This window comes from Lepidochelys kempii, chromosome 2 (assembly GCF_965140265.1).
Source record: "Lepidochelys kempii isolate rLepKem1 chromosome 2, rLepKem1.hap2, whole genome shotgun sequence".
In the NCBI taxonomy this organism is placed as follows: domain Eukaryota; kingdom Metazoa; phylum Chordata; order Testudines; family Cheloniidae; genus Lepidochelys; species Lepidochelys kempii.
Window position 1 is genome coordinate 189,792,053 of NC_133257.1, and position 21,294 is coordinate 189,813,346.

The 21,294-nt window shown below is 38.4% G+C and overlaps 1 protein-coding gene across 3 annotated transcripts in view; it reads left to right on the top strand.

Moving 5' to 3' along the window:
• Positions 1-20,887, top strand: part of LARS2 (leucyl-tRNA synthetase 2, mitochondrial) — a 110,542-nt gene extending 89,655 nt beyond the window's left edge. For all 3 annotated transcript variants that reach the window (XM_073333148.1, XM_073333149.1, XM_073333150.1), the window contains 5 exons: positions 1,890-2,059; positions 2,637-2,714; positions 4,759-4,870; positions 15,047-15,174; positions 19,247-20,887. In XM_073333148.1, coding sequence (XP_073189249.1) covers positions 1,890-2,059; positions 2,637-2,714; positions 4,759-4,870; positions 15,047-15,174; positions 19,247-19,426 — 668 coding nt within the window. In that variant the 3' untranslated portion in view covers positions 19,427-20,887. The remainder of the gene's footprint in view (positions 1-1,889; positions 2,060-2,636; positions 2,715-4,758; positions 4,871-15,046; positions 15,175-19,246) is intronic.
• The last annotated feature ends 407 nt before the right edge of the window (positions 20,888-21,294 follow it).

The window sequence follows — 21,294 nt, forward strand, 5'->3', positions numbered from 1 at the left end:
ACACGGCCTTTGTGCTGTTTCCCCCTTCTTGAAAATGAGAATAATGAAACTTTATCCCCCTTTTGTAAGTGCTATGCAATCCTTGGATAAAAGGTGTTATTTTGCAAAGTACTGTGTCCAGTTTTGGGCCCCACACTACAAGAAGGATGTGGAAAAATTGGAAAACATCCAGCGGAGGGCAACAAAAATGATTAGGGGACTGGAACACATGACTTATGAGGAGAGGCTGAGGGAACTGGGATTGTTTAGTCTGAGGAAGAGAAGAATGAGGGGGGATTTGATAGTTGCTTTCAACTACCTGAAAGGGGGTTCCAAAGAGGATGGATCTAGACTGTTCTCAGTGGTAGCTGATGACAGAACAAGGAGTAATGGTCTCAAGTTGCAGTGGGGGAGGTTTAGGTTGGGTATTAGGAAAAACTTTTTCACTAGGAGGGTGGTGAAACACTGGAATGCGTTACCTAGGGAGGTGGTGGAATCTCCTTCCTTAGATATTTTTAAGGTCAGGCTTGACAAAGCCCTGGCTGGGTTGATTTAGTTGGGGATTGGTCCTGCTTTGAGCAGGGGATTGGACTAGATGACCTCCTGAGGTCCCTTCCAATCCTGATATTCTATGATTCTATGAAAGTATTATTATAGTTTGGTGGTGGTATTATACACACATTCTTTCATAAGTACTAGCACAGACATCTTATACAATGCTAGGAAAAAAGCATTTTGCCATTCAGACAAGTCTCTTATCAAATGCAGAGAAGTATAAAGAAAGATATTTTTTGAGAGTCACCTCTTGTTGAGGGAATATTGGAGAAACAGTTAAAAAATTTTCTAAAAGAAAATGGGAAGGAAAGATAATGAAAACAGTTTAATAAGCCTTCTGTAAACACTGGCGAAAGCCTGTCTTCTCCTTACAGTAACAAAATAATGTACATTCGTCCTGAAGGAGCCACACTGGTAAACACAGCATTGGCTTATTTTTGGCAAGAAACTGCACAATATTATGTAATAACACTGGGTCAGATACTTGTCCTCATTAAAGCTGCTTTACACTTTTCCAGTGATGTAAAGCAGCCTTAAATCTATTGTAACCAGCCATTTGGGGATCACCTCAGGATGGGCAATCCCTAGGTGGTGTAGCAGCTCTTGTGCCACCCACTCATCCCCCGCCACTTTCCTCCTCCTTCCCTCCCCTCCACTGCTCTCAAGTATAGACGTGTGGCCTGAGCACTGTTGTACTCAAACAGTCCCCAGCTGGAGGAGAAGCCTCGGAGGCTGAGACAATTTAAGAGCCTGGACTGGTGACCCCAAGGATTAGGGAGGACATAAAGGTGGCTGATAGCCGCCCTTTGCAGTCCCTGCTCCCTAAACTGAGCTGGGTGCTAAATAGATGATCCCAAGTAATCTGGCCCTTTGTCTTTCATTACCATGACCGTCACTATATATTGATATGACAGTATCTATATGTAATTTCTGTCATCACTATAAAACAAAGTTTAAAAGGAACGTCTCCATTCAGGAGTTTGTCCCATCTTTCTTGCAAATGAAAGCATATAAAAAAAGACTGTTTTCCTGAGTAATTGACAGGTCAGCTGAGGTTATTCTTACATTTGCTTGATAGTGGATTGTATTATACAGTTAGGATAATACATTGAAATGGTACTTAGAAAATATTCTTGATTTCCAGTAGGGTTCATTTGTCTTCATTAAAGCAACCTAACAATTTTTTAAATCTATTTTCAATTACACTGAGGTTTTTCTTGCAACATGTAATTTCCACTTCAATGGTCAATGGTATGGAACTCTGTGGTACAATTTTCTTTGTTTCTTTTTGATGTGTTGTCTTCATTCATTATAACTCAAGTCTCCCTCTTTCTGAAATCTGTCATTAAACTCAGCTGATGCTGTCCCTGGTGTACGAAGATGGCAGTCACGTCTCTGGTCCCTAGCAACCAAACTTATAGAAGCCAGGACTTCCAGCATTGTGCCCAATCCTCAGCTGTTGAACGAGAAGGAGAAGGCTGAAGCCAAAAAGATCTGGGAGCAGAAGAACCTTGTGGTCTCTGAGGTTAAAAGGAAATCTTAACTATTTTGAAAATGACTAGATAGATTACTAGTGTTGTTATATGATGCACCAGCAGTGTGCCTGACTTCTTGTGTTATCAGATCAAAAAGTTTGTCTTCAGTTATTCCATCATAAACTATTTTAGTTGGGAAATTTTCTCTGTGTAAGCCTGAGGAGAATGGGAGTCCATAATCACAAGTGACTTCACTTACCTAAAACCACATGGGGCATGACTCTTCTGTAGATAAGTGAGGTCTGGATAAGCAAGGTTCTTCATAATTTAATTTATCACAGGAATATCACCTCCACATATTGCATATAGTGTGTGTGTGTATAATAATATATATATATTATATATATAGTGATATTGTTTTGAGAGAAAGGTAATACTTAGTCATGTCACAAGTGCAGGGGACTGGACTAGATGACCTCTTGAGGCCCCTTCCAGTTCTATGATTCTATGTGTATGCATGTTGCAATTTGCGGCTGATAATTAATGTTGTTTTTTTCGAAAAAGCAAAATGCTCAGCATATGGAAATTGTAAGTAACTAATGAAAGTGAACATTTTTGTATAACTAGGTAACAAGTTACTTCACAAAAGATTACTTGTTTAATGCTGCAATCTCTCGACTGATGGGCCTCACTAACGTACTCTCAGTAAGTATGACCTCATCTAAAAGAGCTTATGCAATAACCTTTTTTTCAATCTCTGGACATACAACTGTACATCCAAAATAGGAGCATCTCGGGGCCTTTGTGTATCTTATACTATATTATAAATATTTACTACCATTATTACAACTATTGCTTTTATGGCCCCATAAACTTGCATCGTACATCAATTAAAATGAAGTGCACAGGTATACTATATATTGCCGTGAATAGCTTAAAGAGGAATCTGACTAACATTAAAACTTTTTAACTAAGTGGGTTATTTAATTTTAATATCTTCCATTCCATTTGTGGACCTATGCAGAGATACATACACACATACGTAGGAAGGATCCAAACCACCTGATTGTTTCATCATTTACATCTGTGTCCAGTAATTTCAAAGGACGCCCCTTTGAGTTCTACATTCAGTTTTGTTTTAAATTAGAAGTTAGTCTTTTTAAAGAAATTAGTTACTATAATCATTCCAATAAATAAAAAAGAAATATTGTTACTACTGGCAGGCAAAATCACAAATCCCTTTTATTCCTCTGAGATTACTTTCACCACTAGAGTTTTTGATGTTAAGAGAGCCTGGAAATTCTCTTATTTTATAAAATAACTTTAATTTGGCACTCCTAATTTGGACCATCATACTGCCGATCAGCCAAGTGGTGATAGGTCAGATATAATAACTGTTGCCTTTATTATTGTGCTATACTTGATTGAGGAATTAATTCTGTTTAATTTTACAGTGACCTACATTAGAAGTCAAATTAAACATTGATATTTTTCATCTTTGATTGCAATTATTTGTAATTAGATTTTAACTTGTGATTCTAAACCAGTTGTTGGTTAAATTACAACTCAACAAGTCCCCCTATGACATATGCAAATACTATATTGAAATAGGAAAAATCCTAGAGACTACATAGTTCATGGGATTGAAAATGTGAGGTTTTTTCTCCATATCTGAGATTCATATCACTTCAGACAAACATCCAAATACTTGAACACTACTCTAAATTCTGTGGTCAAGAAATAAGGGTGGGTATCTTTCAAGCACAAGTCTTCTTGTAACATTTCAGTACTTCCTCTTTCAATTCCAGCTGAAACCAGGAAGTGTGGATATGTGTGAAAATTAAAATTTGAGGAAAAAACCAAGTACTAAATTTAGGCAAGCCTCAGACAAAGATGAAGAATTGAGTATACATAGAAACTGAACTATCCTCATCATTGGAGATGGTTCCTCCAGCTCAGAGTGGAAGCATGCTGGCGGGGCAGAATAGGGGAAAGCTTGCACAGCTTCCACCTATGTTCTACCTTTTCTAGAGATAAATGAAAAACAGGGGAATTCAGTTTCATATTCTGTGGTCTGGCACCTTTCACAAGAACTTTATAAAGAACTATTACAAAAACAACAAAACTTGAACCACAAAAGATTTTCCTATGTTTTTCACTCCCACATTTTTTTTTAGATCTCTTTAACTCTATACCAGCTTTATCTAGACCAGGCCAGGATCCTATACTGATGAGCCCTATCTCAGTTACATTGGTTACATGCCATGCTTACATTCCTGGTCTGGCTTAATAGTGTGACAGGTTTTTTTGAGATGAATTGTGAACTTATTGGACACTGCACTTCGGGAGGTGGGTGGGAAAACACATTCCAGTACCCAGAATGCTCTTCTAGGCCCCCATCCTGCAAAGGCTTCCATATGGGCAGACCCCCTACACCCACAGGGTCCAGTCACACTGATCCTTTTCCGGGTGCAAGTTTGTAGCCATTTCATAGGAGTGCTGGTGCCTGAGCTCTGTGTAAGGGTCGTCTCTTCCCAGTGGTGCACTCTGGGAGCAAGAATTTGGAATGGTTTCCATTTTCAACCTCCATACCTTTTTTAAGCTTCTGATTCATTGTAAAATGGGACTTTTTCTGGACTTAGGCATTGATTTATGTTTTTATTATTTCATTCTCTCCATTACAAACTGCCTTTTTATTGGAACATTTATACTTACAATTCCTGTTTCTTTCTCTTCCCCTTTTCCATAGCAAGCCTCTCAACCTCTCATTCTCCACAGTGCTGAATTTGAAGATGCTTTGGCTACTCTTTGTATTATGGTTGCACCTATGGCCCCGCACATAGCCTCAGAGCTATGGAAAGGTATTTGCGTAAAATGCTTTTTATTACCCTGCAGAAAAGATAAGGTTGGGGAAATAATTTCCAAGGACGTTACGTAATAGTAACTGTAGATAAGTTTGCAAGAAGCAGCTTAAAAACAATGCACCTCCTAGGCACTTAATAGCCTGCAGATCAAGACCTCAGTCAATCACCATAACTGCCAAACACGCAACTTTCCCACCCCAGGGCGTCAGGTTAAGTAATGTCCTCATGCCTGTCATTCCCCCTCATCCATATAATTCCTACACTAACCTGAGTCTTACAGATAGATCACTCTGCACCTTTCTGCTTTCATGATTTATATCTGTGGTCACATTGTAGTTTTTCTGTGGGGGTGATGTGATGGGTGAGGAAAAGGTTACGTTTCTTTGGGTGAGCGGAAAAAGGACCTGCCACACTCAGAGGGCTTGTACAGGCTGTCATGGAGGAAAAAGCTGATAGCTGGGCCTGGGGAAGGAAACAGATCTTTTAAAAGAAGGGTTTGTACTATAGGAGTAGTCCCTACTCCCTGCGATGAGTTTGGGCTAAGAGGGCCCCTGTCTACGGGGCTGTGCGCCAAGCAGCATGGAGGGTTGTGGATTCATAGTACTACTATTGTAGCATACCCTGGACAACTAGGGACACGTTGATGTGAGTTAATTCCTTTAGGGGCTTGAGATAAAACCTTGCTTAAGACTTACATTGGCTGAACTCCTACGTTGGCCAAACCTTTACAACCCTGCTAGGGTTGCCATCAGTAGGGTGAGGGATGTACATACCAAAATTCAGAAGTCAGCAGCAATCGTGTCAATGATTTGTTGATAGAAATGCCAAGATATATGTGAGAAAATGGGAATATATTCCCTTTCGAAGTTGGCCATGATGGACTGTGTTACTTTAGGCATAGCATTTTATGAAGCAACATTCAGAAGCAAAGATCTTCATGCTGTAGTTGTTTGACTCAGCAGAGCTACTACAGTAGAGCCTCAAGAGTTAAGAACAGCTCGGGAATGGAGGTTGTTCATAACTCAGAAATGTTCGTAACTCTGAACAAAATGTTATGGTGGTTCTTTCAAAAGTTTACAACTGAACATTGACTTAATACAGTTTTGAAACTTCGCTATGCAGAAGAAAAATGCTGCTTTTAACCATCTTAATTTAAATGAAACAAACACAGAAATAATTTCCTTACGTTGTCAAATCTTTTTTTAAAACTTTGTCTTTATATTTTTAGTAGTGTACATTTAACACAGTACTGTACTGTATTTGCTTTTTTCTTTTTCTTTTTTGGTCTCTGCTGCTGCCTGATTACGTACTTCCGGTTCCAAATGAGGTGTGTGATTGGTCAATCTGTAACTCTGGTGTTCATAACTCTGACGTGCTACTGTAAATAGCTTATTTTTCAGAGCCACGTATAGCATTGTAATACTAACTGCCAGAGAAAAGGATTCTTGAGGAGAAATATTAATTTTAGTTGATGATTTACAGGCAATAGATACTGAACTATTTGTTTATGTGGAAGTTTTCCCTTGCCTGTAAACCATCAACCAAAATTCATTTTTCTCTTTGTTTGCACAGAAATTACTATAATTGCCAAAATCTGATCTTCCAACTGTTTGGAGTTTTTATTATCTCTGCATACAGTGCCTAGCATAATGAGGGCAGGAACACTAACTGAGGCCTCTAGGCACTGCTGAAATACAAATAATATTAATGAATAGAGAATTATGAAATACGTTTGGTAAAATGACAAAAACTGCCAACATGTCTTGGCTCAGATCTCTCTCTGATCGAACATAGGACCTGAGCCTGCAAAATACGGAGTGCCCTCAGTTCTCATTTAAAATCATTAGGAGTTGTGGATGCTCAGCATTTTTCAGGATCTGGCCTATATATGATAGGAGAATACAGAGCAAGAACACTAATTAATGGACTTGTGGTCTCTTCTCTTGCTACATATATTTGAGGTTGCAGTTGTGTTGTCCAGAGACTCCACCTCATGCACAAATGAAGTTAGCCTACAACTACACAGACAGTTTGTTTAGATTGCTAAACTCAGAAGCGTATGGACTGAACATGAGAAGCTTTCTGTATCATCCTGATCATCATTACACTCTATAGTTAAGCTATTTTATCACAAGAGAGATCAAGTGTGTGTTACTATTGTCTGCTTTATATAGTATATAAATTGTGTTACTTGGAGAGGATCCAACATTTGTCGTTACTCAATCAAGACATCTATGAAAAGTATCCATCTAGAGCCAAGTTATTCAACAACAGGGAAGCAGGTTAATGTTCTCAAACATATGAGTCTGCATTCCTGATCTTCTAAACCTTAGTCATCAGCAATTTAGGCATGTTCTTCAATCCCATTGTATACGAGGTAGGGGAGTTAAATTCTTCGATTATTTCAAGAACTGTAGCTTTAAGATTTTAAAGATAATCACACTGTGTCACTTGTATATCAGCATAATTTGTAAAGTTATAAGTTATTTGTTTTGACTGTACCTTTTACCTGATATCTATACACCTTATCATTACAGTTATAATCATACCTACTGGAAAAGAAGTGTTTAATAAGATTTTGGATTTGACAGTTAAACCAATCTTTTCACTGTTTTTAAAAAGATAGAAAACATTAATATTAAGATTTTTAAATTCTCCACTTAATCTCTGCCTGTGCTTCAGTTCTCCATCTGCAAAATAGGGGTAATTCTCTCTGTGCCTTGGTTTCACATCTATAAAATAGGGATGATAGTATTTCCTTTCTCCACTCTTCATCTCCTGTATTTTGCTTGTATTCTCTTCAAGGCATGGTCTGTGTCTCTTACTTTGTGTTTGTACAGTTCCTACCATAGTTGAGCCCCAACCTTAGTTGGAGGTGCTATCGTAATACAAATAGTAATAAAGCTATATATTTGCTATCTAAATTTTGGCCCTAAAATATCTGATACAGTCCCTTTAATTTACTTTTTGTTCCTTTCAGTAATGAATTTAAGAAAAATTTTCTTTCTAAAGATAGACAAGTCTTAATAATTAAATAGATATTTTTCCTGTTGGCTAAGAACAACATTGAACAGGAAAACAGATTCTTCTGTTTACACTGCATCATGTTACACTCCTTTATTTGAACTATCCTTGAGAAGAAAGGATTTTGTTAATAGTATATTGTAACTGGGGAGTGTTTATTGGGTAATATACCTAGCATTTAATGCATTACAGCCTTTAAAAAAGGGAGAGAGCACAGTTGGGGTGTTTTGCATAGTACTTTGCAGTGTAAATAAGCCACCTTCTAGGCTGTATTACATTTTAGTAGTATAATCTCATTAATCTTTTCAGCTGCTTCTCATCACTGACTGTGGGTAAGCTTGGCAAAATCCTTTTTTAATATATAATTTCAACAGATATTGATTATTTTTAAGCTTTTTTTTCTATTTTTATGTATTTAAATGTTCACAGTTGCAGGAAGTTATGGGGGTCAGACAATAATTATTTAATGACAGTTGACATTGAGATTCAAAACATTAAAGCCTTATAAAGTTATAACTTTATTGTCAATATCAGACTTCAAAATATACAAAGAAAATATCCCTATATCAATAATCCTCTAATAATTTCTCTAGCAGCATTTTTCTCTCTTTAGTATTTCAGTAGCACCAAGACTCCCCAGTCAGGGCCCCATTGTGCTTGGCACTGTATACACACATCATGAAAAGACAGTCCGTGCCCCCAAATCTCTTACAATCTAAGTACATGACAAAAGACAACAGGAAAAAACAACAAACCGGCAGGGAGAGCACAAGCTAACATGGAAGCTGTTGTGAATAGTGTGATGAGACATCAACTAGCTATTATCAAGGGTTTTTTAGGCATCACCTCAAAGATGATTAATAATTTAGCTTTTAGTCCACCACCTTCCGGTTCTTATGGTCCAATGACAAAGCACTCAAAATCAGCACTCTGGGTTTGATGCCACAGGATCCTTCTGGTGTAATATTTAACCTTGTATTGTAACCCTTCTTTTTTATAGATTATAATGCACAAGAAAGGAACATTTTTTGTAAAATAGAATCAAAACCCAATAATTTCTGCACTTCAGTGACTGAAAACTGCTTCATTGTTGGTTTATATGTGACCATTTTGTTTATATATTTCAAGCAGAACTTTGGATAAGCAGAGAAATCTAGGCCTGAGCAGTACATTTTTCCAGTGTGAGTATAGGGAAAGGCTGTTTGAATGCTGTCTGATAAATGTATTACCTTTCAGCAGTTGAACAATAATAACTGAGTAGTTACGGTACTTCGATATTTTTGTATCTTACTTTTTTGGGAAGTGGCCCTTTCTCCAGCTTAGGGCAGGAACTGTTTCCAGTGTCTTTGTGTCAGCTTAATTCTGTTACACAGTATACACTATGCTATAGTTTAACCAAAAAAAACCCCAAACCAACAACAATTAATGTAGCCCCTCAGTGTGGGAAGAGTTCATCAGGCTGACATACATTTTGGCAGCCTGTGAACACTAACAGGATGAGGAAATCTATTTCCTTCCTGAAACCTTGTATCTGAGGAGTATACGTGCACCACTGCTAAATTTGAGACTCTTTTTGTGTGTTTGTGCTTACCCAGTATTTTCTCATCCAGGCAAGGATGTGGAGCTGCTTGTTTTTAGAAGTTTCATTTGTGCTAGACCTACTTCTGTCATGAAATGGTGAAAGTGCCATGTGATATGTGTTAAACAAGCATGGTCACTTCATCAGTTTTTCATGATTTATTGAAATTGAGCATAATTACTGGTATGTATGATGTGATAATTGTCTTGGCAACAAATTGAGTCATTACAATCGTCTCATTCCTGAAATCCTGATTCAGTTTTCACTCAGTCCTTGCTCAGGGAACACCTCCACTGGCTGATGACAGAGTTTTACCTGAAGAATAAGGGCTAAGTAAAAGTTACATTAAAGTTTCTAAAAGGACTGGTAATTTTGCTTTGTCCTTGCACAAACCACATACTTACCATTGATATATTTGGTCTTCATCATCTGACCTATGCTCCTTTTAGAGCTTTCTCACCAGATTTTGACCCTTTATAAATGCCCTAGAAGAGTCTCACAGAAGTACAGGACACAGTTCCATCCTACGCAGAGAGAATGGAGTGGAGTTGTCGTGCTACAGCAGAGGATTCCTGAGTCATTTATCCTGTGCAGGAAAGAATGACTCAGGATGGCCTAGGACAATGCACCTTACAAGCTAGGTCAATAATAGTAACTGCGCAAAACTAGTTTAGGTGCAGTGTGTGAAATGTTTTTTGTTTAGCAGTGCACTTGTATTTTCATGGCTCACAAAACCCGAAGGCCTTTGAGTGCATTTTCAAAGTCCCCACAAAAATCGAAAAGCAGAAATCCCAATAAGCAACATGGCCAAATATCAAAAGAATCCTGATCCAGTATAAAAATCCCTTGCCAGCAGTTTCTTGTCAGACCAAGAATAATAAATCTGTATGAATTGAGAAGGAAAAAACATGGTCAGTCTTGTTCAGAAGGATGCAGTTGGAGTAAGCTAAATGGGAGAACATTCCAAAACTCTGGCTCTAGTTTCTAGGCCTACATCCCATAAAGTTGTTTGGTGTTCATGGGTTCCTGCTGTGAGACATACAAAATGATCCCCGATGGGATTGTATTCAGCTAAGTGTAAGTTTAGCCTTGGAATACTCACTTGTGTGGTACTAGTAACATTGCACAGCTTTGCCTAGCTGTTTGGAAACAACTATGGTAGTATTGACTTAATTGCTCTGCTGTTGCAAAGCATAGCACATGTGTTCTGCAGACATGTACCTCCTGTACTGCCAAGTGTGCATCCTGAGATTCCTCTGGTTTGATTTTATTTAATGGGAATATACCAAGAGCAAAGTAGAGTGATGACAATACACTTGGAATTGATTGCAGAGGCAAATAGGATAATAATAAAACATGAAAATCTGCTAAATATTGTAAATGGCTGTACAGAGCTGCTTGAGAATGCTTCATTTGTCTGTGTGAGGGTACTTTTACTCAATGCAGATTCTCATTGTTTTGTCTCTGCCAAACCCAGAGATTGCTAAAATAACCCTTGAATAATAAATACTTGCATCACATTTATATCTGATCACTCTGCGCTGCCCCTTTCTAATATTTCCATATCTCTGCCTAAAACCCCTTGCCTTAAACTCTGGTCACATCCACTTCAAATCCCTCTAGTGGCTTCCTCTCACCTCCCTTGTCACATTCAGTCACCCCTCTTCCTTGCCTTCACAGCGCTACCATCTGCCTACCGGTCTGTGCAAACTTCTTTTGACTCCTCCCTCTCCCCCATCCCACACTCCATGCCTCCTTGCCCTCTTTGCCCTTATGTGTACTAGAAACATTTGTACTCATATTCCAGCACAAGGGCAGCTGTAGCACTGCTGGAAAAGTACAGGTACCATTTTTTCTAGCGTAGTTGCATCCATTGTTTCATTCTACCATGCTTGTCTCTATGCCTTCTTTCATGTGTCCTTTAAGCTTGGGTCCACCATGCTAATGTGATCTGTGAGCTGCCTTGCTTCCCCCTCCCTTTTTAGCCCTTCCTCAAAACAAATTTTCCATGTGGGCAATAATCTTTATTTTTCTACACCAAAACCAGTATTTTATGGGAAGTGATATTCTTATTACATTCTCATGACTCTTACACTACTAATCAAAGCATTCACATGATCTTGCTGCTTTAAACCATGTCCTCCCCTCCCCATAAACCACTCTTTCACACTCACCAGTGTTTGTTTCTGCCTTTTACAATGTTGTGTTTTAACTTGAACCCTGTTCCTGTAATTAGAGCTGCAGGGCTGGACCCTTGTGCCTCCATGGCTCTGTATGAGGTAAGAGTGCATACCACCCAGGCGGATCCAGAGGCAGGATCAGGGCGTTGGGCATCCCTTAGGCAGGGATGTTGCCCTTTACCAGCCTATAAAGATCTATGCACATTTATGGCCCTACGTAAATAATTATGAAATAGAAGGACATTTGGGATTTAGGAACTTCTCCTGCAGTAGACTGCATAGCCAACAGAACAAGACAGGCTGTGAAAATATAAGCAAAATACATGTTTCTTTGTAATGTGTATTTCATCAGGTAACTTCTCCACCTATGAGAACCCAACATAAGCAAGACCAAAGATAAGTGTTAAAATTAATAATTTCAAAAGATAAGTCTGCTAGAAATGCCAAATGATTGGTTCAAATCATATTTTTTAATATAGTACAGCAGAATGAGTTATTTCAAAAGGAGGCTGGATAGCTGTCTGTCTTGGGTGGTTTAGACACAACAAATCCTGCATCATGGCAGGGGGTTACACTAGATGACCCTTGCAGTCCCTCTTAACCCTATGATTTTGCATTTCTATTTTTGATGGCTAGTTTTTAAAAATGTACAAGCAATTCCAGATTGTGACGATGAAAGCTCCATTCTTATTTGTTTTGTTCTGAAATTATATAACAAATTATGATTCTTGCATTTTCTGTGTTCTGGAGCTTACAGAATGTGAGTTAAGACAGGAAACCAACCAGGCAAGGTAAGTGAAACCTTCATTTTAGTTTCCTGTCTAACTGCATTTTCTGAAACCAGCCCTATTGATTTTTTTCACATTTTTTTAAAATATAGACGAGCTCGATCTTTCTAACTGGTGACATATCTTGTAGTGAAAGGATCTATTTAAAAAGTGACACTTTTTTTGCGGTGTTAATATTCTGTATCTGCTGAAGAATCTTTTCCTTTTTGCTTATTTTATGAGGACTGACAGCCTCCACAGGGTTTATGGGTGACCCAGTTTCTGCCTCTTTAGGTCTTGTCTCAGATCTTTAGAAGGTGTTTTTTGCAATAGTATGAAGAAGCCATTTAAACAGGAAAATAAGGAGTGGCCTGGCCTGTATGCATGTTTTTCTGCAAAGCATGTGATCATTTGGAAAGAAGTGAGCTCATCTCTACATGCAAAAGCCAAAAAGAGATGAATCTGTAGCAGCTATTTTCTTTAAAGTCAATGAGAAAATGAATCATCACCATGAAGATTTCTACTGTTTGATTTCTTTAGTTTTGCTTTCTTGGTTTCAGTACTCCTGTTACATAAAAATCCATTCTTATTTTGCCCCCAATAAAGTATTTACTTAACAAGATTGGAGCCTCCATTGTCACACTTAGGAAATGCTTGCATGTTCTTGCTTGCAATCAGAAATAACTCCCACCAATCCAAGCACCTTCTGAGTCATTAAGGAAATAGCTAGAGTATTTGTGTCACTTAGAGAAATGGTTTGTCTGCAACATTTTTCTGATAGACTTTAATTTGGGGAGAGTTAAACTCCCACTCTCCCTTCATTTGCTCTTATTCAGTACATTTGCCCTTACCTAATCACTATGATAAATGTATTCATTATGCATGGAATACCGTGGATTCTATCTTTGTCTCTGTGAAGTTTTTTTTTAATTGCTTCATAAAGCTGATTCTGAACAAATCTCATGGGGCAATGCATCTTAAGACTATTGTTTTTCCTTACTCTATTGTTTGAGTCACTGAAGAGACATACATGTCTTTGACCTCTTTTTCACCTTGAGTTTGTAACTGTATGTTGACAAGATATGCGCATTTTCAACTACACATCTGATCAGTTGCTATGGATTTGCAATTCTGACTGGAATTTTAGTTTAAGAAAACATTTAGAATTTTGTTATCTCATTGAAATACATGATGTATTTTTAATCTGAAAATTCCTTGATTTTATAAGAAACATAAATAATTACAATGGCAACTGGAAGCATCAGTTTCATGTTCAAATATTTTTGTAGATGTTCAAGTTCACTGAAATCGGTGTTTTTATGTCATCCTGCAACAGGAGTAAACTAAATCATTGTATTTCCATATTAAAGTGTTCATTCCATGCAAGAGTGATTTCAGTACTGTTTCCTTCTATCTATTGATGACTTACACTGAAGAGCTGGAATTGGTTGCCTTGTATTTTGTGAGAGAGTGAAGTCTATCTGATAAAAAGGGAAGCATTTGTAGAAAGTTAACCTGTAGCAGTAGACAAAATAAAAATGTAACACATTTCAGAGAGTGTGAAAGAGTGCTATAATGTTTATACTTAAATTCTGTCTCAAAACACTTTACAGAAATCTATACATAGCCTTGCAAATAATGGTATACAACATTTTACAGATTGGGAAACAGAGCCACAGTGAGGGTTAGTGATTTAAATGTGAAAGTATCGTATTGAATATGGTGTGAGATTGAGATTAAGCAATGATTTAAACAAAAGCTAGTTGCAGTTGTGAAGAGTGCAGAGAATTGACTGACTATAAATAGGGCTCTACCAAATTCAGGGTCCATTATGGTCAATTTCACGGCCACAGGATTTGAAAATTTATAGATTTCACGTTTTCAGATGTTTAAATCTGAAATTTTACGTTGTTGTAACCCTGGGGATCCTGACCCAAAAGGGGATAGTGCAGGGATCACAAACCTGTTGTGGGAGGCTCACGGGATTGCCAGCCTCACTTCTGTGCTGCCTGCAGAGCTGGACTCTGAAAGCAGCAACCACAGAGCTTCCTGAAAGTGCAGGAGGTTCCCAGAGGTGGAGCTGGGTCTAATCTTCCCCCGAGCGGCTGTGCAAGGGATGGCCAGAGCTAGGAGCCCCCTGGCCCAGGCACTCTTAGCAGCAGGGAGAGATCGGATTTCACGTGGAAGGGCTTATTTCATGGTCTTTGATGCATTTTTCATGGCCGTGAAATTGGTAGGGCCCTAGCTATAAGATTAAAGATTAAAGTTTATTGTATGTAATAATGTAGCATCACTTTAAATTAAAACAGAGTAAGTTTTGGCCATCTATATCTGTGCCTTATGACAAAGTAGCAAAAGTTTTGGAGCTCTAACCATAATCTGAAAAGCATTCACATTTGAATCCCTGTATATTATATAAGAAAATCCCCTTCAAAGCTCTGAATGCTATGTATCTTTCTGTTTATAATATGCTGTATGCTAAACTAAACCATATTATTTCCTCCAAGTTGATTTGCTTTGGACAAGATTTAAATTAAGCAGTCTTTTGACATATTTATGAGACTCAAAAGATTTAATGTTCGAGTTAAAGTACGATCAGCAATTTATCAATTTTATGTTGTAGGTTTGGCACATGTGCAGAATAAACTTTGTACGTATCATAAGTGGGATGATGATGTGCTGCATCAATCCTGGCCCAAAGTGGACCCAGAATACCTCCAGCAACCAGATATCATAGAGATGTCTGTTCTGGTAAGAGTTTACAAGCTGAGTTTCAGCAGTGGTCAATGAATGCATTATTAGCTGCTAGTTTTGTTCTTGAGGACTACAGTTGAGGTTTTACATTGCTGATTGACTCAATGCTAGGTTAGAAAGATTGAAAGCTAAAGTTAGAATTGTGCTGGTTAATTTGGAAGACTGCTCAGATGAATAAATGAAGTGGTCTTGCAAGAGAAACCAAGAATAAAAAAGTATACCTGTATGATACCTGTATGATTGTGGATACTACTACTCTAAGAGGTTTGGCTTATGCACAGTTGAGGACAGGGACGTCAGAGCAAAGCTGAGTGAGTCTCAAGCAAAAACTATGAACATATCAGCTAAGGGGCCCCTACATATTTTTAATCTATTAATCTATTGATGATGATGTATCTATATAAAAAGTGTATATTTATAGGCAAAACTGGCTACTCTGCCTATTGTTAAGGTTACCTAACATTTACCATTGTAAGACCCTGTTCTGAGTTGCTTGTAACGTAGCCAAACTTTGTCTGGGCTAAATTTTCCATGTTTGGTCTCTACCTCAGGCTGACATTCTTTGCAGATCTCAGCAAAACATGATTAACTGTTTCCAGGAATGAGGAAATAAAGTAGTTCTCCCAGTGTTAAATTTTTTTCTAGTTGTGTTTTGCAGACTTATAGCACCTTCATGTTTTGCAGCAAGAACTTGGAATTTGGTAAGGAAGTAGTCCTAGGGTCAGAGAGAGAAATGCCTTTTGCTGTCCCCAGGAAAATCCATCCAGAGTTGTCCAAGTTACGAGCCTCTGGAAATTCCCATTTGCACACGATCAATATAGCTTGCTACTAAAATCTCTGGAACCTCCTGACTGCACTCAGCATGCTCCCAGACCCAACAAAGCTTTAACTCCAGATTGGGGGACAGCAGCAGCAACTGTCTCTTTAGCCTTTAGGGGAACAGTTGCAGAGCTTGGACCTTGGAGGGAGGGGGATGCCATGAGTCCCAGGCTTAGCTCTTCTGGTGCCTGTGTAACTATAATTAGAGCCATTTGTCCACATGCATTACGATAACTGTTAATTATATAAGTCACAGACTATTTGATCTACAGGACCCCTGCCTCACTCAGTGCACGAAAGAGAGCATCCTTTTACATGATATACACACACACACACACACACATTCTATATGTAAAGATGTTCTCTTGTGTTTCTGTCCATCATGTGCACTGAAGGAGCCAGGATCTTTAAAATAAATAGTATGTGATCAGGTAATTAAAGATTTTATTTAGGTGTGTGTATGTAAAATAGAAAAACATTATGAAAGTGACATTAAGGTTCTACAACTGTTTTCACAAAAAAGTCAGGAAATGCACAGGTGAAAATTCTAACAAGGTCACATGGCACATTGTTCATATTTTATGATATACATTTTGCAACATGAACAATAATTTGTTCCACTACACATTTAACCTGAACAACAGAATGAGAAAGTACTAGCTATATTTACAGTGCAGCTGAGTTAATGTTACTGTTGGAATCTTTAACTTCTGTAAAATGCCTGTCTGTTGTTAACTGTACAGCCTTACACTGGTATTAATTTTGGGGATGGATTAAAAATCCTTGTTTATTTTCAAAAAAGAAGGAGGAGGAAAATTGCCAGAGTAGTGGTAGCATGTGAGTGATCATAAATATGCTTAAGTCCTCACCTCATTTGGGTGAACAGGGTGCAGGATGCATGAGTTTCCCAGTTTTTGCCATTATAGTTTAGATGTGGACAGTTTTATTATCATTTTGCATTGTGACAACTGTATCTTCACATTGAAAAAGACAATGAAGACTTTGGTTATAGTCTTCCTCATGCAAATTGTTCTGTTAACAGACTGAGACCAAAATCTCTTATCCTTGCCTGAGTCCCTGGTTGATCCAGATGGGCAGAATGTGATATATGGTGCCTTTGGTTCTGCTAAAATCCTTAGCAAATGCTTAGAAGAATCTTTTCAGTTGCTTATGGTTTCTCATTTTGTCCTCCAAGCAAAGGAAAGTCCCTCATGCCAAGTGGGCAAAAACTTCAGACTACAGTTTTTGCTGTAGTCCTATTTTTTAAAAAAAAGTCATTAAAATTGTTTACAATGGCAAAAGTATGGCTTTTTCATTCATCCGTAACTCAAAAACAATCAAAAGGACTTTGCTGAAAATTACAAAAAATATAAACAAATACACACCTCACCTTCAAGATCAGTGCAAAGTACTGGATTTAGGATGTAAAAATCCAATGCACAACTATAAAATGGGGAATAACTGGCTAGGTGATGGTACTGCTGAAAAGGATCTGGGGGTGATAGTGGATCACAAATTGAATATGAGTCAACAATGATGATGCAGTTGTGAAAAAGGCTAATATCATTCTGGATGTATTAAGAGGAGTGACGTATCTAAGACACAGCAGGTAACTGTCCTGCTGTACTTGGCACTGGTGAGACCCTTGGCTGGAGTACTGCGTCCAATTCTGGGCACCATACTTTAAGAAAGATGTGGATAAATTGGAGAGAGTCCAAAGGAGAGCATCAAAGATGCTAAACGGTTTAGAAAATCTGACCTATGAGGAAAAGTTTCAAAAAAAAAAAAACTGGCCATGTTTGGTTTAGAAAAGAAGCCTAAGTAGAGGGAACCTGGGGGACCATTACAACTTTTGTTTCCCTTTCTCATTCTGTTGTTTATGCTAGCCAGCAAAATGCCAGGCTGTTATTTGTTTTCGAGCACGTTGCATGGTGAGTCTTTTTGTCAATGGTCAGCATTATTGAATCCTCTATATTCCATTTAAAAACGAATGGTGGTGTAAAAAATTCCCAGAGTGGGCCCAGTAACATGTGCCCTCAGTCTAACGTGAATTCCCGTCTTTTAGAGAGATGGAATAGTCTGTGTGCCTGAAGCAGCACACGTTGATTTAATATCTCTTATGTTAAAGCCATCTCTGAGCTAAGGGAAGTAGGTGAATTAGAAAACAGAGAGCAGTTCCTTTTAAGAGCCGGGCAAAAAGAAATAGTAGCTTCTGTCCAAACTCCATGGAAAATGTTACTTTTTGATCCAAAGGGCAAAGATCTGCATCACCTACAGTGACCTTCCACATTCCTACTGGGAAGTAATTTGGTTAAACTGAATAAAAATATCTAATAACCTTACTTGATATAATTTAGGATTGAGGTTGATTTCATTAATTATATTAAGATGTTACATACAAATCTGACAGCTTTTGTGGTCATGAATCTCTTGGTTTTAAATTGGGAGGAGGAGTTCAGGAGGGATGTCCGCTCTCCTTCCTTTCATCTGTTTTATTGGCTGAAATGATCTGCAGTGTTGAAAGGGTGAAAGGCATCTCCAGAGGTGCCTTTTATAATTTTAAATAAATCTCTAGGTAGATGTTATTCTGCAGTAGTGTGCGATTTTTCTCTGCTGCTAGGGAGCCAGTATGCAAGTTGTTTTGTAAAGCAACCAAACAAATGAAAGCATTACCTTCTTAGGGGATGTGTTCCTAGCAGTTGCTGTTAGCTTTATGGATAATCGTCTTGTTAATAAACGGATGTCATTTTTTAAAAATAGTTTGTGAATAATCTCTTTCGGAGATATCTCCTCTGTCACAAGTTTTATTTTAAAATAATGTGGTTTAATCTCTGTGGTTTATCATTCAAGTACTTAAAAAGACAAAGCAAAAGTCTAAAGCAAACTGTCAAAAATTTCCATCTGCCAAACAGTTAGATTTGCTGTCTCCTTGTTCGGCTTATGCAAGTCTAAACATTTAATATATCAGAGTTGTATATTCTGCTGATGCTAGAAGCCTTCGAAAAGGAGAACTTCACATTGCCATTCTTTCAAGTTTCCTTGAGCATAAACTGTGAATCAGAGTCACTCTCTTTCTATATGGTACCTAGGGGTTGTTTGTTTTTTCTTTCTAGTCAATAAAGAAAGAGAGAAGGTTTGATATCATTGTTTCCTACAAGTGTAACTGGGTGGATTGGAGTGTAGATATGAAGTCCTTTGGATCAATTTAATAACTTCAGTCCTTTCTTGCTGTCATGTCTCTGTTTTCCAGATCAATAACAAAGCTTGTGGCAAAGTTAGTATGCCTCGCCAAGTAGCCCGGAACGCTGAGGAAGTCCATGAACTAATTCTTCAAAGTGAGCTGGGAATCAAACACCTCCAGGGACGTCCTATCAAAAAGGCCTTTCTGTCTCCAAGAACTGCCCTCATTAACTTCCTAGTGCAAGAATAGTGGGAATATGTGTCGTCTAAGGCTGCTAGCCTGTGAGTGGCTGATGGAATGTCAAAATGAAGCCCATTGAAAATACCAATTATGCTTATTTAAATCTATTTCACAATGGAGAAAAAGGAAAAATATTTATTGGCTAAAACTGTATTGCTGCTGATCCTTGTCAAGTCAATCTTCATTTAAACATAGAGAAAAGCCAAGGTATTGGGGTTTCCTATTTGGTCAATGAAGGAAGCTACTTCACCATATGGTCAGGCTGAGCTAGGATGCTACAGGAGGCAGCAGTGTAAGGAAAAGTGGGCAAAAGAAAAAGATATTTGGGAGAAATATCTGAAACTACAGTTAAGAGGGCATTAGAGATGGGCCCAACCTACAATGTCTGCATCAGTATTCAAGTGTCCTAAAGTTCATGGGTATCTGGGCCAATCTCTAGAATGTATCTTACTAGGAAATTGACTTTGTTTCTATCAGTGTTTTTGGTAAATGTGATTGAAGAGCCAAACTACTGTAGTGAGTACTTGCTCCACAACACGTTCAAAAAACCATAATATGTAACCAGTCACCTCTGCTTCCTAGATAGAGATCACATTTGGGTTCACTAATATGAAATCAATTAGCACTGGATTGTGGTTAGGGTAGTGTAGGCCAGTGGTTCTCAACCAGGGGTTTGAGGCCCCCCAGAGGGCTCCGGACAGGTTTCAGGGGGTTCGCCAAGCAGGGCCAGTGTTAGACTCACTGGGCCCAGGGCACAAAGCGGAAGTCCCACCTCATGGGGCTGAAGCTCGGGGCCCTGAGCCCTGCCACCGGGAGCTGAAGCCAAAGCCTGAGCAACTTAGCTTTGGGGGGGCCCCTGTGGCATGGGGCCCCAAGCAATTGCACTGCTTGCTAACACCTAATGCTGGCCCTTGCTTTGATAAGCAGAAAACCAGTGGCATTTTTATAGCGTGTTTTGGGGGGCCTCAAAAATAAAAAGGTTGAGAACCCCTAGTGAAGGCCATCAGGGTGGATGTTTCTTTATGCAGCTCTGACAGTGCACTTCAGACATGTTTGACAGACAAATTAAGAATATAAAAAAATATTTTTCATGGTTCTGGTTTAATCTGTGTCCTTTTTGCTTGCTATATTGTTTCCATCACCTTACATTTATCTTATTCAGATTTTACAAACTACAGAAAGTTTCTTCTGAATAGAATAGAATAGAATAGAATTTGTTTTCTACAGATAGCACATCTCCGAGCACGTCAGATGCATTGTACAAAATAATTACTTAGATACTAGTAATGCAGGGCTGGTGAAGGCAAACATAGCATCCTTTCTTGGTTCAAGGTGAGCTCTCAGATGAGAACCCAAATGGCAACTCTTGTTTTACTGTGGATTTCATTATGTGCAAATAAACAATTGTGTTCCTAAGGGAATCTGAAGTCAATGAGATTGTTTAATAAAATACAGAGTAATTCTCATACACCAGTGCAGCCATTTTTTTGGTACATCACTGTTATATGCACAAGGAAATATTTACACTGTTTAACAAAAGGAAGAGAGGGAATTTGAATCCTCAAGTCTGCACTGCAGTCATTTGGAATGGTTTTCTTAAAAAAGAAAATTACAGGGTTTACTGTGTGATGACCTTTGTTCTTTACAGGCAGTGAATCAAGTGGCCTTTTAAACCAGCCACGCAGGGGGCATCTTTGCAGCCAAAAAAATCAGCTAGCCATCTAAAAAGGTCTGTTAACCCTGGAGCCAACTCATCAACCAGACAGTCTGTCTCCTAAATTGAAAAGAAACCAGAAAAATCATCCTGTTTAATAGTCATAAACAAGTTCATTATCTAGTCAGTCACGCAAGTGGCTAGAACCAGATAGATCCAGTTA